The sequence below is a fragment of the Poromitra crassiceps genome (genome assembly GCF_964638095.1).
Source record: "Poromitra crassiceps genome assembly, chromosome: 8".
In the NCBI taxonomy this organism is placed as follows: domain Eukaryota; kingdom Metazoa; phylum Chordata; class Actinopteri; order Beryciformes; family Melamphaidae; genus Poromitra; species Poromitra crassiceps.
Genome location: NC_139629.1, coordinates 52,491,929 through 52,517,134, shown reverse-complemented (window position 1 = coordinate 52,517,134; position 25,206 = coordinate 52,491,929). Strand labels below are relative to the sequence as shown.

At 43.0% G+C, this 25,206-nt stretch overlaps 1 protein-coding gene and 1 pseudogene across 2 annotated transcripts in view; one reads left to right on the top strand and one right to left on the bottom strand.

Annotated features, from left to right (window-relative positions):
- irak1 (interleukin-1 receptor-associated kinase 1) overlaps positions 1–25,206 on the top strand; it is a gene marked incomplete at its 3' end in the record, with an annotated part of 39,418 nt that overhangs the window by 5,631 nt on the left and 8,581 nt on the right. Inside the window, exons 6-11 of the mRNA XM_083641301.1 lie at positions 59–123; positions 605–716; positions 12,580–12,698; positions 20,750–20,960; positions 22,299–22,367; positions 24,937–25,006. Coding sequence (XP_083497427.1) covers positions 59–123; positions 605–716; positions 12,580–12,698; positions 20,750–20,960; positions 22,299–22,367; positions 24,937–25,006 — 646 coding nt within the window. The remainder of the gene's footprint in view (positions 1–58; positions 124–604; positions 717–12,579; positions 12,699–20,749; positions 20,961–22,298; positions 22,368–24,936; positions 25,007–25,206) is intronic.
- On the bottom strand, positions 15,180–17,222 carry LOC310781607 (putative ATP-dependent RNA helicase an3 pseudogene; annotated as a pseudogene). The gene has a single exon. The product of its transcript is annotated as a putative ATP-dependent RNA helicase an3 pseudogene (transcript).

The following is a 25,206-nucleotide window of genomic DNA, read 5'->3' as shown; positions in this document are numbered from 1 at the left end:
TGGACTGTGATTGGTCTGTGTTGTTTACAGGACTGTGATTGGTCTGTGTTGTTTACAGGACTCTCTAGTAGACTGGAGTCTGGTGAAGGAAAGCTTCAAGACAGAGGTGCAGAAACTCTCACAGTAAGTCACTAACTATCTGTCTGTCTGTCTTTAGGGTCGCGACCCTAAGGTCCTAACATCATGTCCTTCTCTACTTTCCTAGGTTCAGACATGCTAACATGTATGCTTGTCTCCTCTCCTTAGGTTCAGACATCCGTGTTCATCCGTTGTTCAGTCACCGTGGACGGCACGGTGGCTCAGTGGTTAGCACTGCTGCCTCACAGCAAGAAGGTCCTGGGTTTGAACCCCGGTCCGTCCCAGGTCCTTTCTGTGTGGAGTTTGCATGTTCTCCCCGTGTGTGTGTGGGTTTCCTCTGGGCGCTCTGGTTTCCTCCCACAATCAAACACATGTATGTTAGGGTTAATACTCCTAACATCCTAATAACATCTAGGCTTGTGGACCCCAGGAAGAATAGCTGCTGCAATGCTGTAGCTAATGGTGATCCTAAATCACATCTCCTAGGTTCAGACATCCTAACATGTCTCCCTGTCTCCTCTCCTAGGTTCAGACATCCGAACATCGTGGACTTGTTGGGTTTTGTTGCATCAGGAGAGTCTTTCTGTTTAATCTACAGCTACATGGAGAACGGATCACTGGAGGACCAGCTGCACACGGTAACTAACACACACACACTCACACACACACACACACACACACACACACACACACGCACGCACACACACAATGATGATGATGGTGATGTGAGTACTCTTGTTTGGACCAGAGCATGTGAGCGGAGTGAAGCGGTCCTTTTCACCTGCTCCAGCGCTCACGGCTGCTCCGCTCAGCTCAAAAGAATAAAAAAGATTAAAAGGCCAGGGTGTTTTAATTTGCGTTCAAACACCTGGGCAATGGCCATTGGTCACTACAAATAACATGAGCTCAGCAGAGTCGGCTGCATGTTCGTTGTCGCACCCGGCCGCAGCCCTTAAAGCAACAGCCTAATAGCGTATGTGTCTATGTGCGGCTTGTGCGCCAAGAGGAAAATGACGAATGCTGGCAGAAAAAAATAGATACTCGCAATTCTCTCATGAATTATCAGGCTAAATTGGTCGGATTCGATGCATATAGATTAACAGAAACACATTTTAAAAAGCTGATAAAGAAAATGTGTGCTGGTGCAACAAAATTCAACTTCAAATTAGGGATGTTCATTTTAAAAATTCTCCATAATCGATAATCGGTGAAAATTAACGATCAATTATCGATTATCGATCATATTAACTCATTGAGTGCCAGCCACTTTTGGAGAACGGACGCTCCCAGTGCCAGTTTCAGAGCGTTTTCAGTGATTTCTCGAGGCCCACAGAATATTGTGTGATATTACTATGTAAACACCGAACACGCACAAAGAACGAGGAGACTCTATTGTATCATCAGCAAAAAAAAGTTTATTGATACCATTTTCCGTTCTTTAGTTATCAGCCGGAGAAGATAGGTTGTTTTCACCAAAAACAGACGTTTCAAATTTAAAGCTGAGATAATCAGCCTTTTGTGAAATGAAGCATTTCAAGCACATTCACTGACTCTGAAGCTAATATTTTCTGATGTAGTGACGTGGTGTAGTTGTGTGGTGCCCTGCGTGCCCCACCCCCCTCTCCCCCCCCTCAGCTGCAAACTCCTCCCCACACTAACACACAGCAACACGCACCCAGCGTCTATTTTCGGAGCGCTCCGTTTTTGTGCGCCGGCTCCCAGCGCGACACCGAAAAGCCAAACCGGACTGCTGAGAATGGTTTGGCCCTTCGGCGTCGGGTGCTGCTTTTCTGGCGGCTAATCGTGTGGAGAAACTATGCAGCAGAGACAGAGGGGCTGAGTTGTGGGAGCGGATTGACTGCTGTTCGCAGCTAACGTTAGCTCCAACCAGAGCAATCTATACGGCTCTGGCTCCAGCATCGATTTCCGTTTCATCACGGGGCTTCTTCTGGTGTTTTTCCTCACCTTTCTCTAATCTGGAGAGCACTGTCGCCACCTAATGGGTCCGTAAAATAGGTTATACTGTACACCTTCAATAGCTCCAATATTTGTACAGGAGATGCATGAGGCTTTGATCCACGTCCCACCGTCAAAAAACGCATTTGACGCAGATCAACGTCATTGGCACTCTACGTTACTATTCGCTTTGACGCCGATCAACGTCATTGGCACTCAATGAGTTAATACTTATATATTTTTTTAATATATATATATATTTAAGCAATATATCACGAGAGCAAGTGTGTTGTGGTGAATATATCCCGCTGATAAGCTGTTATCCCACTCGGCCTGCGGCCTCGTGGGATAACAGCTTATCAGCGGGATATATTCCACAACACACGCTGCTCGAGTGCTATATTGCTTTTATAAAACGGTTTCCAAGTATAATAATATAATAATAATAATACTATAAGTCCGACTGGCATTTTATTCTGATAGTCAGTTGAAACACTACTGTAAGGCGGGACCTCTAGCAAGAAGATAGACGTGCGGGTGATTTGATTGGATCGTTCTGGAGACTGAAGTCGACATTGGCCAATCCTGGCGCTTGCTGAGAGCTTTTGCAAAGGCCGACACCAGAGCCGTATGCCTACACCAAGTAACGTTACGTCTTATTTAGAAATGCAGGGTTAAGAGTAGGGCTGTGCGATTTTGCCTAAAACTAAAATTGACGATTTTTTCTCTCAAAACCCGATTTTCGATTTCGATTTCGATTTATTATACTATTATACTTCTCTAAACATTTGTTGCCCTGCAGAGCTCTTTTCCCCCCTTTTTTTCATAATTGACAATTTACGCTTTTACTCTGAAGGTAGAACAACTCAACTTCCTGTTTTAGCTTGCCGCTGCTATGCTTAACTTCCTGGCTGTTGCTTGCTAACTTGACACTGGTGGATTTGCGTGTTCCTCGGTGAGATAATTATATTAGTGTCTAAGCGACCACCCGTGCTCGGAGTTATATCTGTACTAGAATAACACAAAGTCACAACAGGAATGCGTGGAACTGCGATAGCAGTTAGGGGGAAATTCAGACACACAGGGACAGGTGAGTCAGCTGAGGCAGCCATGAATACAGCCAATCTATCAGTACTCGGTGGCCTCACGTGTTGTTTTGTTATTATGTGAACTGTAAAGGCAACGTTTCATCGTCCGGTGATAATGTCTGTGTTCGTGTGCGCGCGTGAGTGTGTTGTGGCAATCGTTATCTTGTAGGCTACAGCCGGCAGTGCAACAAGCTGCTTTTGGTCGGAGGTGTTGAAATAAGTCCATTGTGCTGCTGTTTTTAGTAGCAGTATCACAGCCTCTAGAGAGACTTTACAGCGGTGAGAATGGACAAGTAGCAGCATGCGTACATGAGAGAGAGAGCCGCCCTGCGTAACGTACTTACCCTAGTTAAAGTGAAAATTAAATTAAAAAAAAAAAAAAAAAAAACGATTTTACGATTTTCATTTTTTTAACATCGTCCTAACTAATTAATTCGATTACGATTCAAAATCGATTAATCGCACAGCCCTAGTTAAGAGTGAGGACGCGCGAGAGAGGGGTTAAGACATTAGCCCGCGTCTATTCTTGTACAAAACATCATTTTCTGCGAAGTATTAGTAAAGTTATAAGCGAAGATCGATTCACAAGGATCTGAAAGCTGTCTCCGCCATTTTGTTTTTGAGGTACTTTTAGTAAGAGAGTTGCGCCATCATGCGTCCATAATGACTCATTGTACAAAGACTTGAAGCAGTAGTGACCCTCCATACAGCAGATCAGGAGAAAGCTGTTTGGCTCGAGCGCAGCGCTGCCTTTTAGTAAGAGAGTTGCCATGGCAACCAATAACCCATGGCCATGGGTTATTGAACTCGGTTACTGGAATTATACAATGGCTGTGAACCAATCAGATTACTTGATTTGAGAGAGCCGTTTTTTTATATATATATATATATATATATATATATATATATATATATATATATATATATATATATATATATTTTTACAAAATGAATGCCTATGGCAGAAAATACGAAAGACAACGTGTTCTCCTCAATGAACTCTTTATTTCAATGTGTCTCCTCTCCAACACTCTGCTGTCCCCGGCGCATGCCAGTGTGAATTCCCCATGTTTAAAATAGGGATGCACCGATCGATCGGCACGTGACCGGAAATGGCCAATTTTCACGTGATCGGCCTCGATCGGTGATCTGCGCCGGTCACTCTAAAATGCCGATTCTGTGAGCCGATTTTCAAGTGACGTGCGCGCACCCAAAAGCAGCGAGACCGAGTGGATGTGGATGAGTTGCAGCCAAAACAAAAGCTGCCACTACACAGTACACACATGCCACAGCATGTCTTCGTCGGTGTGGAGCCGCGGAGGGGCCGGGTAGGTTGGAGTCCACAGTACACACCAGTCTGAGCGGCTCGCTTCACCTCACCGTCCCCTCTTCCCCGACCAGCCTCCACATCACCGCTGCCTGCTGCTGCTGCTATCTGTCAGTCACGTTGTAACCCTAACGTGTACAGCCAGGAGAGGACTTTTGTTTCGTATTGCGAATAGAACGACGAACATAATAATAAAACGCATCGCACCAGTGTGCAAGGTTTTCTGTGAGAGATTATTTTTTTCGAATGGCGGATTAAAAAAAACGCGCTCTGTGTGTAAACTACGATATTCAAACTGAGTCAACTCAAACTCATTTCCTCATCTAGGCTACTCAAGAACAGCCAAATCCACAACTGTAGAGTGGGCATGGCTTCGAAGGTCTCTGGGCTCCAGAGCTATAGGCTATAAACTCCTTGTCCATGGATAACATTTTGACGTTTATTAGGGATGGGCATTTCTAGCAAAAACACTATTCGAAATTCGCTGGCCAAATTCGAATTTAATTCGAAATTCGAAAATAAAAAATAAAATGTAATTTTTTTTTTTTTTTTTTTTTTTTTTTTTTTTTTGTGAGTGAAATGTTGCATTGTCTCCCCTGATTCTAAGTCTACGGCTTTATTAATTAATATAAAAAGCTTCTGCTGTGGATTTTTAGCTCAAACAAGCATTGCACCACTGAAGTAAAGAACATGTTACATGACATTGACATTTTCGAAAATAAAAAACAGTTTTGACAATCATGAGTGGTTCATTAAATATTTAGTAGGCTCAGGTCTGAGTGCCAAAGGGGTGCCAAAGTCACCCCCTCTCCCTCTTCATGGGATTTCATCCGCCATTCATTTTTCCATAAACCTTGCTTAAAATGCTTATAAAAAATGTTTTACTTGCTCAAACCAAGCGATTCGACTATACTTAGAATCAGGGGAGACAATGCAACATTTCACTCAATTTTTTTTTTTTTTTTTTTTTTTTTTTTTTTTTTCGAATTTCGAATTTCAATAATAAAAGTCGACCTTGATAATAACAACGATTATTCGAAAATTCGAAATTCGATGCCCATCCCTAACGTTTATTTATTTTATTTTATTAGTTTATTTGGCAGGGACATAGGCCTATACAAAAAAACATTAAACCCCATAGGGGAAGATATGCTTTGTAACAGATTTAGCCATAGGCTACTTTCCATCTGAAGCCCCTGTTCTGTTGCACCTTTTTTCTTTTGGAAAAGTAAATGCATGATAGCTGTGGGATATACTGGAATTATTCTTTTATATTCATTGTATTTACACAAAAAAGAAAAGCTCTGTCCAGTAACCTGGAACACTTTTTATTTTGAGATGTTTTTGAGTGAGATCGTCCTACCTCATGCAAATGATAAGAAATGTGACATGAATGTTAATTTTCTATTAAAGCAAAGTTAAAAAGTAAAAAAATAACCTGCCAATTATTGTTATTAGAAAAAAAATCGGAATCGGCAAAAATCGGAATCGGCAAGTCAGACTATTTAAAAATCGGAAATCGGAATCGCCCAACAAAATCGCAATCGGTGCATCCCTAGTTTAAAACAGTTTTGTTGGCACAAAGGCCCGTGCCCAGCCAGAAAACTAGAGACTATATGAAGCTCCACCTCACGTTAGTCGGCTGTGCAATGGAGTGGGGCGAGGAGGAACGAATTCCACCCAAACCTAGTCCAAATTCTTTTTTTTCTTTTTTTTAATAACAAAATCGATCCAAATTCCACAGGATCGATTCCAATCCTTAACGATCAATTATCGATTTTCGACAATTGATGAACATCCCTACTTCAAACAGAGCAGCATCACTCAGCGCGGCTCTCAGTACGCTGCGTAATTACGCACGCAGCAGCCCCGCAGCGGAGATGCAGGAGCACGAGGCAGAAATGGCTAGAAATTATTACAGGTTCAATGATAGCCTGAGGAGTCTGACGCAGACTCCTCAGGCTATCATTGAACATGCTTTTATTACAACATCCCCACAGATGATCAAATGTCCGACCAGAGGGGAAAACATGCTGTTACATTATAATAAACACGCTGGATCACTGTTACACTATAATAAACAACACGCTGGATCACTGTTACACTATAATAAACACGCTGGATCACTGTTACACTATAATAAACACGCTGGATCACTGTTACACTATAATAAACACGCTGGATCACTGTTACACTATAATAAACAACACGCTGGATCACTGTTACACTATAATAAACACGCTGGATCACTGTTACACTATAATAAACACGCTGGATCACTGTTACACTATAATAAACAACACGCTGGATCACTGTTACACTATAATAAACACGCTGGATCACTGTTACACTATAATAAACACACTGGATCAATGTTACACTATAATAAACACGCTGGATCACTGTTACACTATAATAAACACGCTGGATCACTGTTACACTATAATAAACAACACGCTGGATCACTGTTACACTATAATAAACACGCTGGATCACTGTTACACTATAATAAACACGCTGGATCACTGTTACACTATAATAAACAACACGCTGGATCACTGTTACACTATAATAAACACGCTGGATCACTGTTACACTATAATAAACACACTGGATCACTGTTACACTATAATAAACACACTGGATCACTGTTACACTATAATAAACACGCTGGATCACTGTTACACTATAATAAACAACACGCTGGATCACTGTTACACTATAATAAACACACTGGATCACTGTTACACTATAATAAACACGCTGGATCACTGTTACACTATAATAAACACGCTGGATCACTGTTACACTATAATAAACACGCTGGATCACTGTTACACTATAATAAACACGCTGGATCACTGTTACACTATAATAAACAACACGCTGGATCACTGTTACACTATAATAAACACGCTGGATCACTGTTACACTATAATAAACACACTGGATCAATGTTACACTATAATAAACACGCTGGATCACTGTTACACTATAATAAACAACACGCTGGATCACTGTTACACTATAATAAACACGCTGGATCACTGTTACACTATAATAAACACGCTGGATCACTGTTACACTATAATAAACAACACGCTGGATCACTGTTACACTATAATAAACATGCTGGATCACTGTTACACTATAATAAACACGCTGGATCACTGTTACACTATAATAAACACACTGGATCACTGTTACACTATAATAAACAACACGCTGGATCACTGTTACACTATAATAAACACACTGGATCACTGTTACACTATAATAAACACGCTGGATCACTGTTACACTATAATAAACACGCTGGATCACTGTTACACTATAATAAACAACACGCTGGATCACTGTTACACTATAATAAACAACACGCTGGATCACTGTTACACTATAATAAACAACACGCTGGATCACTGTTACACTATAATAAACACACTGGATCACTGTTACACTATAATAAACACACTGGATCACTGTTACACTATAATAAACAACACGCTGGATCACTGTTACACTATAATAAACACGCTGGATCACTGTTACACTATAATCAACAACACGCTGGATCACTGTTACACTATAATAAACACACTGGATCACTGTTACACTATAATAAACACGCTGGATCACTGTTACACTATAATAAACACGCTGGATCACTGTTACACTATAATAAACAACACGCTGGATCACTGTTACACTATAATAAACAACACGCTGGATCACTGTTACACTATAATAAACACGCTGGATCACTGTTACACTATAATAAACAACACGCTGGATCACTGTTACACTATAATAAACAACACGCTGGATCACTGTTACACTATAATAAACAACACGCTGGATCACTGTTACACTATAATAAACACACTGGATCACTGTTACACTATAATAAACACACTGGATCACTGTTACACTATAATAAACAACACGCTGGATCACTGTTACACTATAATAAACACGCTGGATCACTGTTACACTATAATCAACAACACGCTGGATCACTGTTACACTATAATAAACAACACGCTGGATCACTGTTACACTATAATAAACAACACGCTGGATCACTGTTACACTATAATAAACACGCTGGATCACTGTTACACTATAATAAACAACACGCTGGATCACTGTTACACTATAATAAACAACACGCTGGATCACTGTTACACTATAATAAACAACACGCTGGATCACTGTTACACTATATTAAACAACACGCTGGATCACTGTTACACTATAATAAACACGCTGGATCACTGTTACACTATAATAAACACGCTGGATCACTGTTACACTATAATAAACAACACGCTGGATCACTGTTACACTATAATAAACACACTGGATCACTGTTACACTATAATAAACACGCTGGATCACTGTTACACTATAATAAACACGCTGGATCACTGTTACACTATAATAAACAACACGCTGGATCACTGTTACACTATAATAAACACACTGGATCACTGTTACACTATAATAAACACACTGGATCACTGTTACACTATAATAAACAACACGCTGGATCACTGTTACACTATAATAAACACTGGATCACTGTTACACTATAATAAACACACTGGATCACTGTTACACTATAATAAACACACTGGATCACTGTTACACTATAATAAACACGCTGGATCACTGTTACACTATAATAAACAACACGCTGGATCACTGTTACACTATAATAAACACACTGGATCACTGTTACACTATAATAAACAACACGCTGGATCACTGTTACACTATAATAAACACACTGGATCACTGTTACACTATAATAAACACACTGGATCACTGTTACACTATAATAAACACGCTGGATCACTGTTACACTATAATAAACACGCTGGATCACTGTTACACTATAATAAACACGCTGGATCACTGTTACACTATAATAAACAATGCCTACCGGGCTGTCTCCCGCATTCCACTGGGCCACTTGGACCACACAATTGTCCAATTGATTCCAACATACAGACAGTAGGGATGTCACAATATATCATCCCACAATATATCGCGATATCAAAACGTGACAATATGTATCGTTGAGATGAATTCTCATATCGCGAGAAAAAGAAGCTGAACATGGTGGCACTGATCTTACATCCGATTGCATGCTCGCTCTCCTTTTCATTGCTTTGTTTGAACAGACGAGGGACGTTACAGACACGGAGGATGAAAATGGTGAAATTACTCAAATTAGCGTGGAGGATGCCCCCTCAACTTACAAATCGATCGCAAAAAAATATTGTTAAAATATCGTATCGTTATTGTGAACCCAATATCGTGTATCGTATCGTGAACTGAGTGTATCGTGACACCCCTAACAGACTGCAATTAAAACTTGCTAAACCTGTCAAACGGATCTCTAAAAAGTGGAAGAGTGAAGCTGTAGAGCAGGGATACTGAACTTGCTTTTCCCCGCGGCCCCTTTTGCAAAATAACAGGAGTGCAGGCAGGGGGCACTCCTGTTATTCAGAATTCAAACAAATAAAGCAATAATCAGAGCGACAATGCGAACACAGGGAAGTTCAATATAAATCAGTGTATTGGAGGTACAATGAAAACCACTCACAAAATCAAAATGTCCAAATAATCAAAGTAACTAAATGAACAAAAATAGAGTTGAGAGGAAAAAAAAAACAAGAGGATCTCCATGTATGACTGGGATGAACTGTATTCAAAGCTGCAACAAACAGTCTTGATGACATCTGATACAGTCACGTCATACAACAGTGCTTCAAGGAGTGCAAATACAGATTTGGCAAGGTAGTGTGAGTGAGCTGCCAAAAGTGTGTACTCACAACGACTCCATCAACAAGTCTCGGACAATGACAGCCTCTGTTTGGAGAGAGAGGGCTGAAAGAGATCACAAACTACAGGCCGTGTGCTCCCCACTCAACGTGTGAGCCTCACATGGCCAGCAGCCTGAATGAGAACGCAATGACCCCATCTCATCTGCTCCAAGCCACCAACTCCTCTCCCCCCAACCTAGACTTTTTTCTGAGAATTTTGAATTCTGACAATCTCAGAATTCTGACTTTAATCTCAGAATTCTAAGGAAATAAGATCCATCAGAAATGGAAAAACCCCTGCTTCAAAATCAATGAGTCAGCAGCTGCATTATCAGTAGCAGTATCAGAGTGAATGTGTATTTCTGCAGTTCAGTGGCGCCCTCTGCTGGTCAGAGAGCCGTGTGTGTGTGTGTGTGCGTGTGCGCGCACGTTACAGAGATGGGGACTTAAGACTTGGACTTGAGTCGCACTTAAGTCACACACACAGTGACTTGAGACTTGTCCTCAAAGACTTGAGACTTGACTTGAGATTTGGGACTTGTGAACAATCTTTATTTTTGTGTGTATTAACATTAACTCATTGAGTGCCATGGACGAACATGTTCGTCATTTTGTTTAGTAACGTAGAGTGCCAAGGACGAACATGTTCGTCAATTGCGTTTTTTGACGGGGGGATGTCGATCTAAGCCTCTTACATCGCCTCTTACAATATGGGAGCTATTGAATGTGTCTAACCTATTTTACAGAACCCTTAGGTGGCGACAGTGCTCTCCCGATTAGACAAAGGCCAGGAGAAAAGAGAGAAGTCATGAGGAAACGGAAATCGCATCGATATGCTTGAAGCATAACGTTAGCTGTGCCTGTGAACAGCAGTCATCTGCTGCCACAATTGAGCCCCATCTGTGTCCGCTGCGATAGCCCATCCATATGATTTAGTTGCCGACACGGCGACACCAGCGTCTTTCTGAAAAGTTACATTATTCTCAGCTGGGAGCCGAGGACACGCTGTAAAAAAGCGGGGGGATGCAGCGGACTTTTCAGTGCAGATCAAACTCAGAGCAAACCGCAGCAGAGACACTCCTCCCACGGAGGAGGAGGAGGAGGAGGGGGGTGGGGCACGCAGGGCACTACAGCATACAACCATTGACAGTACACACAGACCCAGGCAGCAGCAGGCTCGATGCATAGAGAGCAAACAAGCTAGAATAGGCTATCTGATGCCCACCAGCAGTAAATCAAGACCAGCAAGAAGGTGTAGGGTCTGCGCACGCAGGGGCCAGCGCTGCTGGTTGCAGCTAAAACATATTATTTGGCCAAACAAAATTCCTTTGTTTTCACTCTTTTATTGAAGGAAATTATTTTTGAGGTGTCATTATATCAGAAAATATTAGCTTCAGAGTCAATGATGTGCTTGAAATGTTTAATTTCACAAAAGGCTCATTATCTCAGCTTCTAGAAAAAAATTGCTGTTTTTCGTTAAATCAAGCTATCTTCTCCAGCTCATAACTAAAGAACGGAAAATGGGATCAATAAACTTTTTTTTGCAGATGATAGAAGAGAGTCTCCTCGTTCTTTGTGCGTGTTCAGTGTTTACATAGTAATATCACACAATATTCTGTGGGCCTCGAGAAATCACTGAAAACGCTCTGAAACTCTGGCACTGGGAGCGTCCGTTCTCCAAAAGTGGCTGGCACTCAATGAGTTAAGGAAAGGTCTATTAATAATAATGTCATCTAATCAATGCTGATGCTGTATGCTAATAGATAGAGTGTGGATAATACAGTAGCCTACATGCTTTGAATTCCTTAGTTTGAGCTATGCAGTGTTCTAAGCAGACTGGATGACATGCAGCAGATGATAGAACGCTCATCCATAAGAGACTTGAGACTTGACTTGACTTGGACTCTAGCTCTAAGACTTGAGACTTGACTTGGACTCTAGCTCTAAGACTTGAGACTTGACTTGGACTCTAGCTCAAAGACTTGAGACTTGACTTGGACTCTAGCTCAAAGACTTGAGACTTGACTTGGACTCTAGCTCAAAGACTTGAGACTTGACTTGGACTCTAGCTCAAAGACTTGAGACTTGACTTGGACTCTAGCTCAAAGACTTGAGACTTGACTTGGACTCTAGCTCAAAGACTTGAGACTTGACTTGGACTCTAGCTCTAAGACTTGAGACTTGACTTGGACTCTAGCTCTAAGACTTGAGACTTGACTTGGACTCTAGCTCTAAGACTTGAGACTTGACATGGACTTGCAAAAAATGACTTGTGAGCATCTCTGGTGTGTTACAGTGTGTGTCCCTCCCCTGGTCCCAGAGGCTATCTGTGGTTGAAGGAGCATCTCGAGCACTGCAGTTCCTCCACCGGCCTCCAGAGCCCCACGCCCCGCTGCTCCACGGAGACGTAAAGAGGTGTGTGGGCAAGTGGGCAATGTTTGTTTCAATTTCTGTCCCACTGATGATGTCATAGGCATTGTGACATCATCAGTGATGTCCACTTACGCTGTCTGGAGGACCTTGGAGGTATCTCGGGTGCTGCCCTGAAGTGGTTTAGCTCTCATCTTACTGGCAGAAACTTCTCTGTCACTCTAGGTGACTCCATCTCTTCCCCGGCACCCTCCACTATGGCGTTCCCCAAGGCTCAATTTCAGTTCAATTTCATTTTTATGCAGACGACTAGCCTGGGTAAACCCAGCCTCCACGTGACCTGCTCTCAGACCTGCTCTGCTCAGGTCTGAGAGCAGGTCACGTGGAGGCTGGGTTTACCCAGGCTAGCAGACGACACACAACTTTATCTGCCGATCAATCCCAACGACAAAACCAGCATACAATCCTTTCATAACTGTTTAGCCGATAACTGTTTAACTTCCTTCAACTTAATGACACCAAATCTGAGGTTGTTCTGTTTGCCCCCCCCCACCGCAAGTGTTAACACAACCCGGAAGAATTTGGCCCACCCCCGCGTATGAACATAAGGTGAATATTTCAGAGCTTCTCACGCCCTACAATCAAACGCGTTCCCTGAGATCCTCCAATAAGACTCTTTCATCTGTCCATAAGACATGGCAAAAAACTAAAGGTGACCGTGCCTTTTCTGTTCGAGCCCCCAGACTCTGGAATGCCCTGCCTGAGGTGATCAAGTGTGTAACTTCAGTGGCACATTGTAAATCACTGCTCAAAACTCACCTGTTTAAGGCTGCTTTTAATCCTTCATTCTGCTGATTTTTATTTCTTGTTATTCAGAATTTACTCATCTTCTTCTCTTGTGTTTGATTTGTGTAGATTTTTATCTCTCTTGTTTTATTATTGGTTTTGTACATTGATACTTGTTATTGCCCTTGACATCTTGTTCATACTGTTAATTGAACCCTTCTGTTGTTTTTATGCTTGTTACAGCACTTTGTAAACTCTGTTTTAAAAAGTGCTATATAAATAAAGTTATTATTATTATTATTATTATTATTATTATAAGAGCAAATGTGATCTCATCAGTGATGCGAAGTTGAGCAATTGTGCACTGCACATGCCGATATAGTAGGCGTTTGTGTGCTGCGCATGCCAATAGAGCAGGCGAGGCCGCGCAGCAGGGCCGCTACCCTAGTTATGTTAAAGTTCACACTTACCGCTTTCAGACAGACACGGTTGTGGTTCTGGCTCTGGCTACGTTCTGGAGTCTCAGAACCTTGGTGCTTTCTGGCGAACCTGCGCAAGTGTGAACCAGTTTAAGCGGAACCAAAGTGGGAGGACGTTATTCAGTAGTCCTTCAGTTTAAGAGCTCTGTGCATTTCCTGCTCACGCATGTGTAGTTTCATTTAACCAGCTAGCGCTGTGAATGGATCTGCTGCTCCGGTTTCTCCCTTCTCCCCATCCACCACCCCCTCCCTTCTCCTGTCCAAACACCAGCATTGTTTGGATATTTCCCAGAAAGCTTTGAGGCGCCATAACTTTTTACAAGAAAACCATCAAATCAGGCAAAAAAGTTAGATAGAAATATTTATTTTTAACACAACATGCAATTCTGGAATATTTGAATATTGGACAAAATATATGTATATGTATATATACCTCTCGCAAATACAACGTGATATAGTGAAGTGGGAAGTTTGACTGTAACAGGGTTGCACTGTGATGTCCACTCCAACAAGACTAGCGTACTTGACACGCACTTTTTCAACACATTTATTTGGTCTGGCGTTCGAGTGAACCCAGCCTTGGCCATCTCTTCCGCAAGTTTGGCATACGACTTGCTCTTTCTTGTAGGCGTACTGCTTTCTAGCTTTTCTTGAAATTGGGTAGCCCAAATCGCCACTAAACATTTGGTTTCCTCAGCAGACCACTGCAAATTATTTTTCTGCATGTTGTCGCTGCCTTCTTCTCCTTCTTTCTCGTCTTCACAGCCTAGAATAAGACACGCCCACTGATGATGTCACGGTTCGCAAGCAAAAACCAATTTTTTTTGGTTCCTCTGAGAACCAACTTTTCACTTCACTTCCTGTTTCCTGTTGTTGCCGCTTGTTGGTCGTTATTTTTGCCCATTACCGATCTTACTTACTGAACCTATGTTTCCCCTAACGACCTCGGACTGGATTTTTTACAATAGATTATCTGCCCTATACCCATCTGGCTCTGACACACGCGTGGACTTTGACAATGATTACTCTGTGTGAACCCTGGTTTGGCATGCTAGTGAGCTAACTAGCTTGCCAGCTCGTTAGCTTAGCCTACCTAGCCCAACCTGTCAACGGAGATCCGACTCGGCTTTGCAGCGTGGCTCGTCTTCAGCTCGGGGTTCTCCAGGATGCCAAGCAAGGGAAGGACGGGAAAACTGGTGGAAGACAGAAAGTGAACATGTGGTTTCTGTGGGGTTGGTTTGGCTAAATATTCCTATGGTGACTAGTTGCCCCAGCAGTCCACGCTACCAGAGTGGCTGTAGTTCCCCCCGTAGCCGTCATTGGGGCTTACCACAGTGTACAAGTTGCCAAAGCCACGGTTTCCTCCCTGGCCCCCTGTGTTACGCCCACTGTGGCCACAACTGAAGCTGCTTGAACCGCCATGTTGACGGTAATCTCTGGCTCCAAAACCACCAGAGAACTTCTTTGAGCGTCCGTGAGTGATGCTCTTGTTCTGGTGCTCGTAGGCCATGCTCTCGAGCCAGGCGGGAACCTCCTGCTTTGCCTCCACCAGAATGTCCAACAGATCTTTGGTTATTTTGCTGTTTTTGTTGTTTAAGAACGATGTGGCCAGACCAAGGTTGCCCACACGTCCAGTGCGGCCAATACGGTGAACATATTCCTCAATGTCACCGGGCAAGTCGAAGTTAATCACATGCTTCACGTTGGAGATGTCCAGACCTCTGGCGGCCACAGCAGTGGCCACCAGGATGGGGCAGCGCCCAGACCGGAACTGATGCAGAGCTTCCTCTCTGTCTCTCTGGGATCGATCTCCATGGATGCTGGTGCAGGGGTAATCTTTACGGTAAAGGAAATCTTCCAGGGCATCTGCTCCCTTCTTTGTCTCTACAAACACCAATGTCAGAGAGTCCTTAGTGGCTTTCTCTGCCACCTTTTCCTGGACCTCACTGGGAGTGACTGTGGCATTGAGCAGGTCTAGGAGGAAGGACCTCTTGTCCCTCTCCTCCACCCAGACCACCTTCTGGGTGATGTTTTCTGAGGTGGAGCCGACACGCCCCACAGCAAGGAAAATGTAGTCCTCCAGGAAATCACGAGCCAGGATCTGGATCTCCTTGGGGAAGGTGGCACTGAACATCATGGTCTGACGGATGCCTTTAGGCGGCATTGTATCCTGCTCCACAATGCGTCTGATCTGTGGCTCAAAACCCATGTCCAACATACGGTCTGCCTCATCCAGCACCAAGTAGTTGCAATAGTCCAGACCAATCTTGCCCCTCTCCATCATATCCACCAGGCGTCCAGGTGTGGCCACAAGCAGGTGGCAGCCTCTTTCCAGGTCCCTGATCTGCTGGCCGGTATCTGCACCACCATACACCACACAGGGACGCAGAGTGGAGCGATAGGCAAACTTCCTGCTCTCCTCATAGATCTGCAAGGCCAGCTCTCTGGTGGGAGCCAGGACGAGGGATGTTGGGTACTGCTTACGGCGGCCAGACTTGCCATTCCTATGTCCATGCAGAACATAGTCTATGGGCCCTTCAGTGTACATCTGACTCAGCACTGGCAGCAGGAAGGCAGCAGTCTTACCAGAGCCAGTCTGGGCACAAGCCATCAGGTCTCTCTTGGACTTGATGATGGGGATGGCATGTTTCTGAACCGGAGTGGGACCTGTGTACCCACTCAGGTTTATGTTGCCCATGATGATCTCCCCCATGTCCACATCATGGAAACTATCAATATGAGTTGGAATGTTGGATCCAGTAGCCTCCACAGGAATGTCATCATAATTCTCAAAATTAATCCCAGTGTTGCTCCCAGCGAACAGCTCCTTTTCCAGGTGCTCATTGCATGCTGTAGGCTTAGACCAATCCTCAACATCTCTGGGCTCCTCCACCCAGCGGCTGTTTCCTGCATGTTCGTACCTTCCCCTGGAGCCTGTCCCACAGTCATTGAAGGCAGACTTGCCTCTATCGGAGCACCCTCCAAAGCTCCTGTAGGCAGCATCCCTTTGTACTCCTTCTCCCCAGCCACCATCTTTGTTGTCATAACTGCCAGACCCTCGATCAATGCGAGGGCCTCCCCGCCCTCCGAAGCCCCCATTCATGCGGTTGTCATGGTAACCATTCGCAAATCCATTTCCACGTCCAGCATTCTGTCCAGCGTTCTGTCCCGCCTCTTTGTTCCTCAAGTGAGGTGGAATGTAACGCCTGCCAGTGCCTTGACCATCACACTGCCTTGTTTCATCCTCCATGGACTCGTGGGCCTGGAAGAAACCTTTACTTATTGTGTCCTTGTGCAAACTCATCTGGAATTCAAGTTAAACTTCCTATTTCCTATTTATAGCCTAAGCGGAAAGGATCTATGATACCACTGATGACATCACAATTGCTCGAGTGACGATGGTGTCACAATGTCTATGACATCTGTGATGTCATAAACCCTTGTCGCCGATCATATAACATCACTGATGATGGCTGTGTGCCTTATGACATCACTGATGTCATAAATCACTGATGTGTCACTTATGCATAGACATTGTGACATCAGTGGCTACAGTGACATGTCACAAATCATTTGGTTTTATGACATAACTGATGATGTCACAATGCCTATGACATCAGTCATGAGAGAAGGTCCTACTTGAAGCCGCTGCAGGGAAGGATCACTGATGATTAGGGCTGGGTTAAAAAAAATCGATTCTCCGATTTTTAATCGATTTTTATTTTAATCCTTTGATATCAATTCATATGTCCAGAGATCGATTTTGTTTTATTTAAAAAAATATATATATATATTTTTTTTTTAATAAACAGGCTAAAATATTATGCTGTGTGTGGTAGTTGAAACATAGTTTCAAGTTGATGTTTATTTATGTTTGTAGTTGAAACAAAAACATAAATACTGTAGGCTACATGAATGGAAATGTTTGATCATTAATATCTACTTTTAGAAATTATATAGGCTGAAATCAAATCACCGTGCATAATTGTGAAAGTGTCTTTATTGACAGATGAAAAGGCTGTTATTTACCCTTTGTCACCACCTGGTGAGTAAATATATGTGTAACTAAAACCATTAAAATTGACAACCAGTCCACAACTTTTTTTCCCCATGTCAGGATCAGGATATACTTTATTGTCCCCGAGAGGAAATTTGTCTTGGACAACAGTGCTACATACAGCTGCATCATAAAAAAGAAGACAACACAAAATGACGAAATAACATAACAGGAACAACAAAGGTCTACACATTTTTTTCGTGAAGGAATGCTCCTTACATATGAAGTGCATGGAATTATATTGCAAACTGACCCGTCAAAGGAAAAAAGACCCATATAATAAAGAATTGCACTGAGGATAAAAAGATGACGTGCAAAGAAATGGGCGGGAGACTAGATAAAGTGATCTATGCTACTGTGCAAAAGTGGCTTACAAATTAAAACAAATGGTGATAGAAGCAATTTGATAATGAAACCAATAAAATAGTAAGACCACAGCATGATCACGTTTAAAGAAAAATGGTAAAGTGCATTATTGAAATAATGCACTTTATCTACTTGGTGCAAAAAAGGTTGGGAACCCCTGTGTTCCATAACTGGACAGTCATGTAATTCAGGTTACAGCTCAAAAAACACGTTTTGGTATCACTAACCAAATCGATATTGAAATTAATCGAATCGGAATCGAATCGAATCGGGATTAATCGATTTGCATCCTTGTGAATCGGAATCGAATCGATTCTTGAAATTTGAACCAATACCCAGCTCTACTGATGATGTCACAATGTCTATGGCGACCCAATGCTCATGCCTTATGCAGATCTGAAACTGCCCATGCATTGATGTATGTCTGGAGGGAGTGTGTCTGGAGGGAGTGTGTCCAAAACGTCTCCTGGAGGGAGTGTGTCCAAAACGTCTCCTCCCAAGAAGGATTCTGTCCCAGTTACCACCTCTCAGTCTGGAGGGAGTGTGTCCAAAACGTCTCCTTCCCAAGAAGGATTCTGTCCCAGTTACCACCTCTCAGTGGCGTATCACTGACAATGTCCATTAAATGATGACTGTTAGCTGAGAATATGCACAGTCACCGAAGATGCCTCATGATGATTGGAGATACACTTATGAACACAGATCCTGATTTTAACTCCCGATTGATTCAGATACGATTTGAGCTTAGACAACACTGAATATGATTTTCCTTAACCCGTGATGACTGATTTCCAGGCAAAGACTATGATTTTCAGCTTGGACAACAATAACCTTGATTTTTTAACTCTGACAACGATTTGATTGATTTGATTTCCAGTTTAACCAAGAATGATGACTTGATTCCAGCTTAGACAACACAATGGCTTTGAATTCATGTTGATTGGCAATAATGAATTTGATTTTCAGCTTAGACAATAGTGAGACCTGATTTCGGTTTAGTCAACAACAATGACTATGAATTCAGCTTAATCAGTGACTATTAATTTGATTCTCAGTTTAGCCACCAATGACTATGATTTCCAGCTTTGCCCACCAACTATGACTTTCAGATTTAGCCAGACCCATGACTATGATGATGATGATGATGATGATGACAGCGATGATGTTTTTGAGCTTAGCCAGCAGCTGTATGAGTCCAGAGTGACGGCATTGATCAGATGATGAGAGTTGATCAGCTGAAAACAAACAATGTTATGATGCATCGACTGGATCGCTAGCAGGAGAGACAGACAAGATTCACCCAATACAATGTACTTTAATTAAAAGGAACGTGAAACCGTAACTGAATGAATAGGCAGAAATCAAATTTACAATACGGATGGCACGGGGGGCTCAGCCGTGAGGTGAGGTTAGGTTTATTTCAGGACATCACAAAGCATTGGAGATGTAACATACATGTATGCACAACAACCAGATACACAGTGTTAAGTGTTTATAGCGGAACACTAATTTTCAACACCTGTCCACAGGTGGCTTTTATATTAAAATATACCCAAAAGGACATACCCAAAAAGAAACATAATCAAATATAAAACCACATGAGTAAAGCCATACATATAAATGCATTGATGTCACTAGGAAGTCACTAAAATACACCTCAAAGGACATACCCAAAGAGCACTGCCGCCTCACAACAGAACTTTACAGAAGGTCCCGCGTTCGAACACGGGTCCATCCCAGGTCCCCTCTGTGTGGAGCCTGGTTGGCTGCACCATATTGGAAACTGACATTGCAATATTATATTTTTGATTTTTTGCGATATGAAGAAAAGAGAGAGAAAATAATCATACAAGTGTTTTTTACCAAATGACTTGAATAGCCCATAAGCCTTCCAACTTTTACCTGCATAGGTGAAATACCAGCAGCATTTTGCTACAGCCAGAGTAAATGCCAGAAAGCTAGATTTCATTGCCGCCTTGTGGTTCTAGGATGCAAATGCACTTGCTAATCTGCTATTTGCAACACCAGGATTAGTTTATGGTTGGCCATTATTGAACGGCACAATATATCACATAACTCATAAACAATATATCACATAACTCATAAACAACAAGAAGAATTGTGATTATGAATGAATTAAAGGTGAAGAAAATAACAGACACCGGACCCTGCAGCAGCTGGGTCGCTGTGTCTCGTCTGACGGAGAGCAATCCGAAACGAGGATCTCTTTTCTTCTTCAGAGATTTACACCTCTAGTGTTTTGGCAGAATAGTTTTGTTGAAATCTCCTTAACCAACAGATTGCAAAGACAATATTTTTGTCAAAATGGCGTTTGACTCTCTCACTCTCTGTCTATCTCTGTCTGTCTCTCTGTCTGCCTGTCTCTCTGTGTCTGGCTCTCTGTCTAGCTCTAACATCCTGTTGGACCGGTTCCTGATTCCTAAGCTGGGGGACTTTGGTCTGGCTCGGTTCTACGTGAGTCGCAGCCGCGGTGCGGCGGGTCAGACTGCGTCCGTGGGGAAGACGTCCACGGTCAGAGGGACGCTGGCGTACCTGCCCGACGAGTACATCCAACAGGGGGAGCTGGGCCCCGCAACAGACACTTACAGCACAGGAGTGGTGAGACAGCAGGGGCTGATGGGAAACTACAACACACAAACCTACACAAACTGGATAGAGACTGTGTGTGTTTCTGTCTGTCTGTGTCTCAGCAATTCAGCGTTCAGAGTTTTTTTATGGCCACTGTGGCCGGTAATATTCCAGAATTCCCACCATATAGAACATCTACCGGGCCTTTTAAATATACAATAACCTACATTTAAACGGCAATACAAAAAAATACAAAAAATCTTGTTTCCGTTCATCGTATCCATTCCGTTTGTATTCCAGTTTTCTATACATTGTTTAAGTTTTGAAACGAAATCACCAGAATTCAACTTAAATATTAGTTTAGGATCCCTGGGTATGGTCAAGCCAAGATAGGTGAGGCGTCTTTAGTCAGTTTGAATGGGATATTTTCCAGGAAACCGGGGGTGAAGACATCAGAGAGAGGCATCATTATTATTTAACTCAAACATGAGCACCACTTGAGTGTCTGTGTGTAAATACTGTATTATAGACCTAAATATATAGCCCGACCCGGCCAATTAAGATAAAGTCTCAGCCGGTACCGACCCAAACCCGTCAGGCTGACGTTGAGAACTCTAAATGGTACAATCAACAAAAACACACAAGTTCAATAACCATGTTGGTAGCTAGCTTGCTTGGTAACATGTACAAGTCATGTTTTTCTTCCATGGTAAAATTCATTTTGAATGACTTAATCTGTTGCTCGGGTGTTGAGACAACTTTTATTCAACTAGCTAAACTGGAGATAGCCGGTGTTGTTAGCTGCTGTAACTTCACGTTACATTCAGCAACTGCGCAGGGAGCCAAGAGAGACTATTTTATTTTGAACATGAGGATTCATGAATAACAGCCATTTAAATTGGAGTTGTTTATTACTTTCATATTGCCATATTTGGTAACTGTTTTATGGAAGTAATTGCTCACTTCAGGCTGTGATATATGCTCATTATACCACCTAGGGTGTGTCGTGAGCTATTGCTTAAATATTTGATTCCCTGTTATTTTAATATAATTTGTTGTCTCAAATAAAGTTGTGTGTGTGTGTGTGTCTGTGTGTGTGGCGGCTGTGGCTCAGGAGGTAGAGCGCGTCGTCCACTAACCAGAAGGTCGGTGGTTCGATACCCGGCTCCTCCAGTCCGCATGTCGAAGTGTCCTTGGGCAAGTCAGACACTGAACCCCAAATTGCTCCCGATGGCTGTGCCAGCACCCTGCGTGGCAGCTAGCCGCCTTCGGTGTGTGAATGGGTGAATGTAGGCACATTGTAAAGCGCTTTGGATAAAAGCATTATATAAATGCAGTCCATTTACCATGTGTGTGTGTGGTTTTCAGGTGTTGTTGGAGGTACTGACCGGTCGCCGAGCCCTGGAGACAGACAGGCAGGGTAGAGACATTTACCTGGTGAGAACACACACTCTCACACTAGGGTTGTCACAATACTAGAATTTAACTTGAATACTGAAATCCGGGTTGATAGCGATACTAGGGATCTGGTTAACCGCCGAGAACATCTCTTGACAGGTTAAGCATGTCGGTTAAACAATTAATTTGCATATTAATTTGCATATATACAACAGTGTTGCCAATCTGGTGATTTTTGTACTCCTTCGTGGGAAGCAATGTTTTTTTTTTGTTATATATATTTTATTTTAGCTTTTTCAGAACATGTATAAAACAAAAACAAACATGCTCAGACACAGGAAAAGAAAAATTAAAGAAAAACAAAGACATACAACATTCAATATTACAACATGGTTACCATTTGCATAAGGTGCTTATAATAAAAACCACGCTTGGGGTCTCATACAAGATGGGACAATACGAGTCCAGTCAGGCGAGTCATTCATCCCCCCTGACCTCATCCAGGTAGGCCAGAAACGGGTCCCAAATGGCAGAGAATTGGTCCTTGTGAACCTAAGTCTCTACATCCGCACAACTGAGGTCATGTCCGTCAACCACAACTGGAAAGAAGGCGAAGTAGAAGACTTCCATTCTTTTAAGATTCGTTTTTTGGCAACAACTGTCCCTTGTGTCAGAGATTGTTGCACAGTTGTGGGGAAGTCCAGAGAGGATTCCGAGCAGCCGAAGATGGCAAGTTCTGCTTGGGGTTGAAGGGTTATTTTGTCGGCCTTAAGAGTACCAGTCAAATATCTTGGCCCAGAATCCGGACAGTGAAGGGCAGAACCAAAAAGCATGTGACAATGTGCCCTCCGACCCCTGACACCTATCACATAGCTGTGAGACAGAGGGATATATCTTGTGTAACCTATGCTTGGAGTAATGGAGACGGTGAGCGACTTTAACACGTTCACTGCCATTGGCGAGTTGACTCGTCAAAAAAAATCCAACGGTTGACTGCCATTGACGAGTCAAGTTGTCAAAAAAAAAAAAAAAAAAGTTTTGACGGTGGGACGTGGATCAACGCCCCCCACGTCTCCTATAAAAATATGGGAGCCACCGAACGTGTACAACCCATTCCACCGACCCACTAAGTGGCGACAGTGCTCTCCAGACTAGAAAAAGCCGAGCCAAAACTGCAGGGGAACGCGCGAGGAAACCATTCTCATACTGTAAAATGGATTGGCGAAAACGCTTTCGCTTTCGCGCTGAGAGCTGGCGGTGGGGGATTGCAAATTTGCATAATAGATTATGGGTGCAACACACTTTGAAACACCGGCAGAAAGCCCACAATCGCACGCAGCTTCATTCCAGCTGAGCTCACAACCGAAACGAACGAGCCCCATGCAGACTCGCCCAAAGAGCGGCCGCCAGCAGCCAGGCAGAGCCTCGCTTGTACCGCTGCAGCCACGGAGGGAGGAGAACACACACGGAGGGAGGAGTTTGAAGGAGAGGGGGGTTTCCTGCTGCTATGGAGGAAATTACTGTTCAAAACTATTGTTTAGATGTCTGACGTCTTACGCCAAAAATAAATGGTTAAAGTGACTGTTCTATCGAATTTCACAAAAAGCCATTTATCTCAGCTTAAATTTTCAGACGCTGAAACCATGCTGTATTCTACTGCTAATGCCTACATAACTACTAACTCTACAAACTAACTCTTTTAGACAGAGAAAGCACACATTCTATTAGTTCTTTAGAAGCTACCTACAGTATTGAAAAAACGGCTGGCAGTGAATGTGTTAAATTGAATCAGCTGGTGTCTACTATTAACTGAGCATAGTTGTATTATAGACAGGCTCCTTTCCCAAATAATGTCAGATAAATCCACACCTAGTTCCACCTGCCATGCTTCTCTAATCCTCTCCGTGGACACCATGTTACATTCGTCAAACAGACATACAAATCTGGAGATAAGATGTTTGGAGTAACATTTGGCAGGAACATGAGGAAGTCATGCTTGTCACAGTTAATGGCAGACCTGCTTATTAGCTCTAACGTGACTACTAACTTGATATATAATGTCATGTGTATTGGCCACAACAGCGCAGCCCACCCTGCCTGCTGAGGGCTGGCAGTGAGCCAGCTGAGCTACAGACATAATGACAAATATCAGTTCAATCAGTTCACATCAAATCAAGCTGGTTTAAGCTCAGACACCGGACTGGACCAGACTCACACCGGACTGGACCAGAGTGGCAGAAACGGAAACCGACCCAAATCTAGTAGAGCCTGACCGATACTGGATTTTTGGGGCCGATACTCACGACTTGATACTCATATGGTACTTGACAAAGACATGACTTGATACTCATATGGTACTTGACAAAGACATGACTTGATACTCATATGGTACTTGACAAAGACATGACTTGATACTCATATGGTACTTGACAAAGACATGACTTGATACTCATATGGTACTTGACAAAGACATGACTTGATACTCATATGGTACTTGACAAAGACATGACTTGACTTGAGGTAATGTAGGCAGGATAAATCTAGTCAGTAATCCGCTCCATGCTAACAGGCCAGAGCAGGAAGTGATGTCACTGATGATGTGTTACAGAAGGACTTGGTGTTGGAGGTGGAGGACGAGGCGCTGTGGAGGAACCAGGTGGACCCCCGGCTTCACACAGGTAGGTGTGTGTGTGTGTGTGTGTGCGTGTGCGTGTGTGTGCGTGTGCGTGTGCGTGTGTGCATGCGTGCATATCATAGAGCATGTAAAAATGTGGACAGAGTCAGCGTGATGTCACCCATTGGTTTTACTTCACTTCGAACTTCGGGTTCTCACTATTGCCAAGCTGCTCCCCAGCAGCCCCAAATGGATGTACTCATT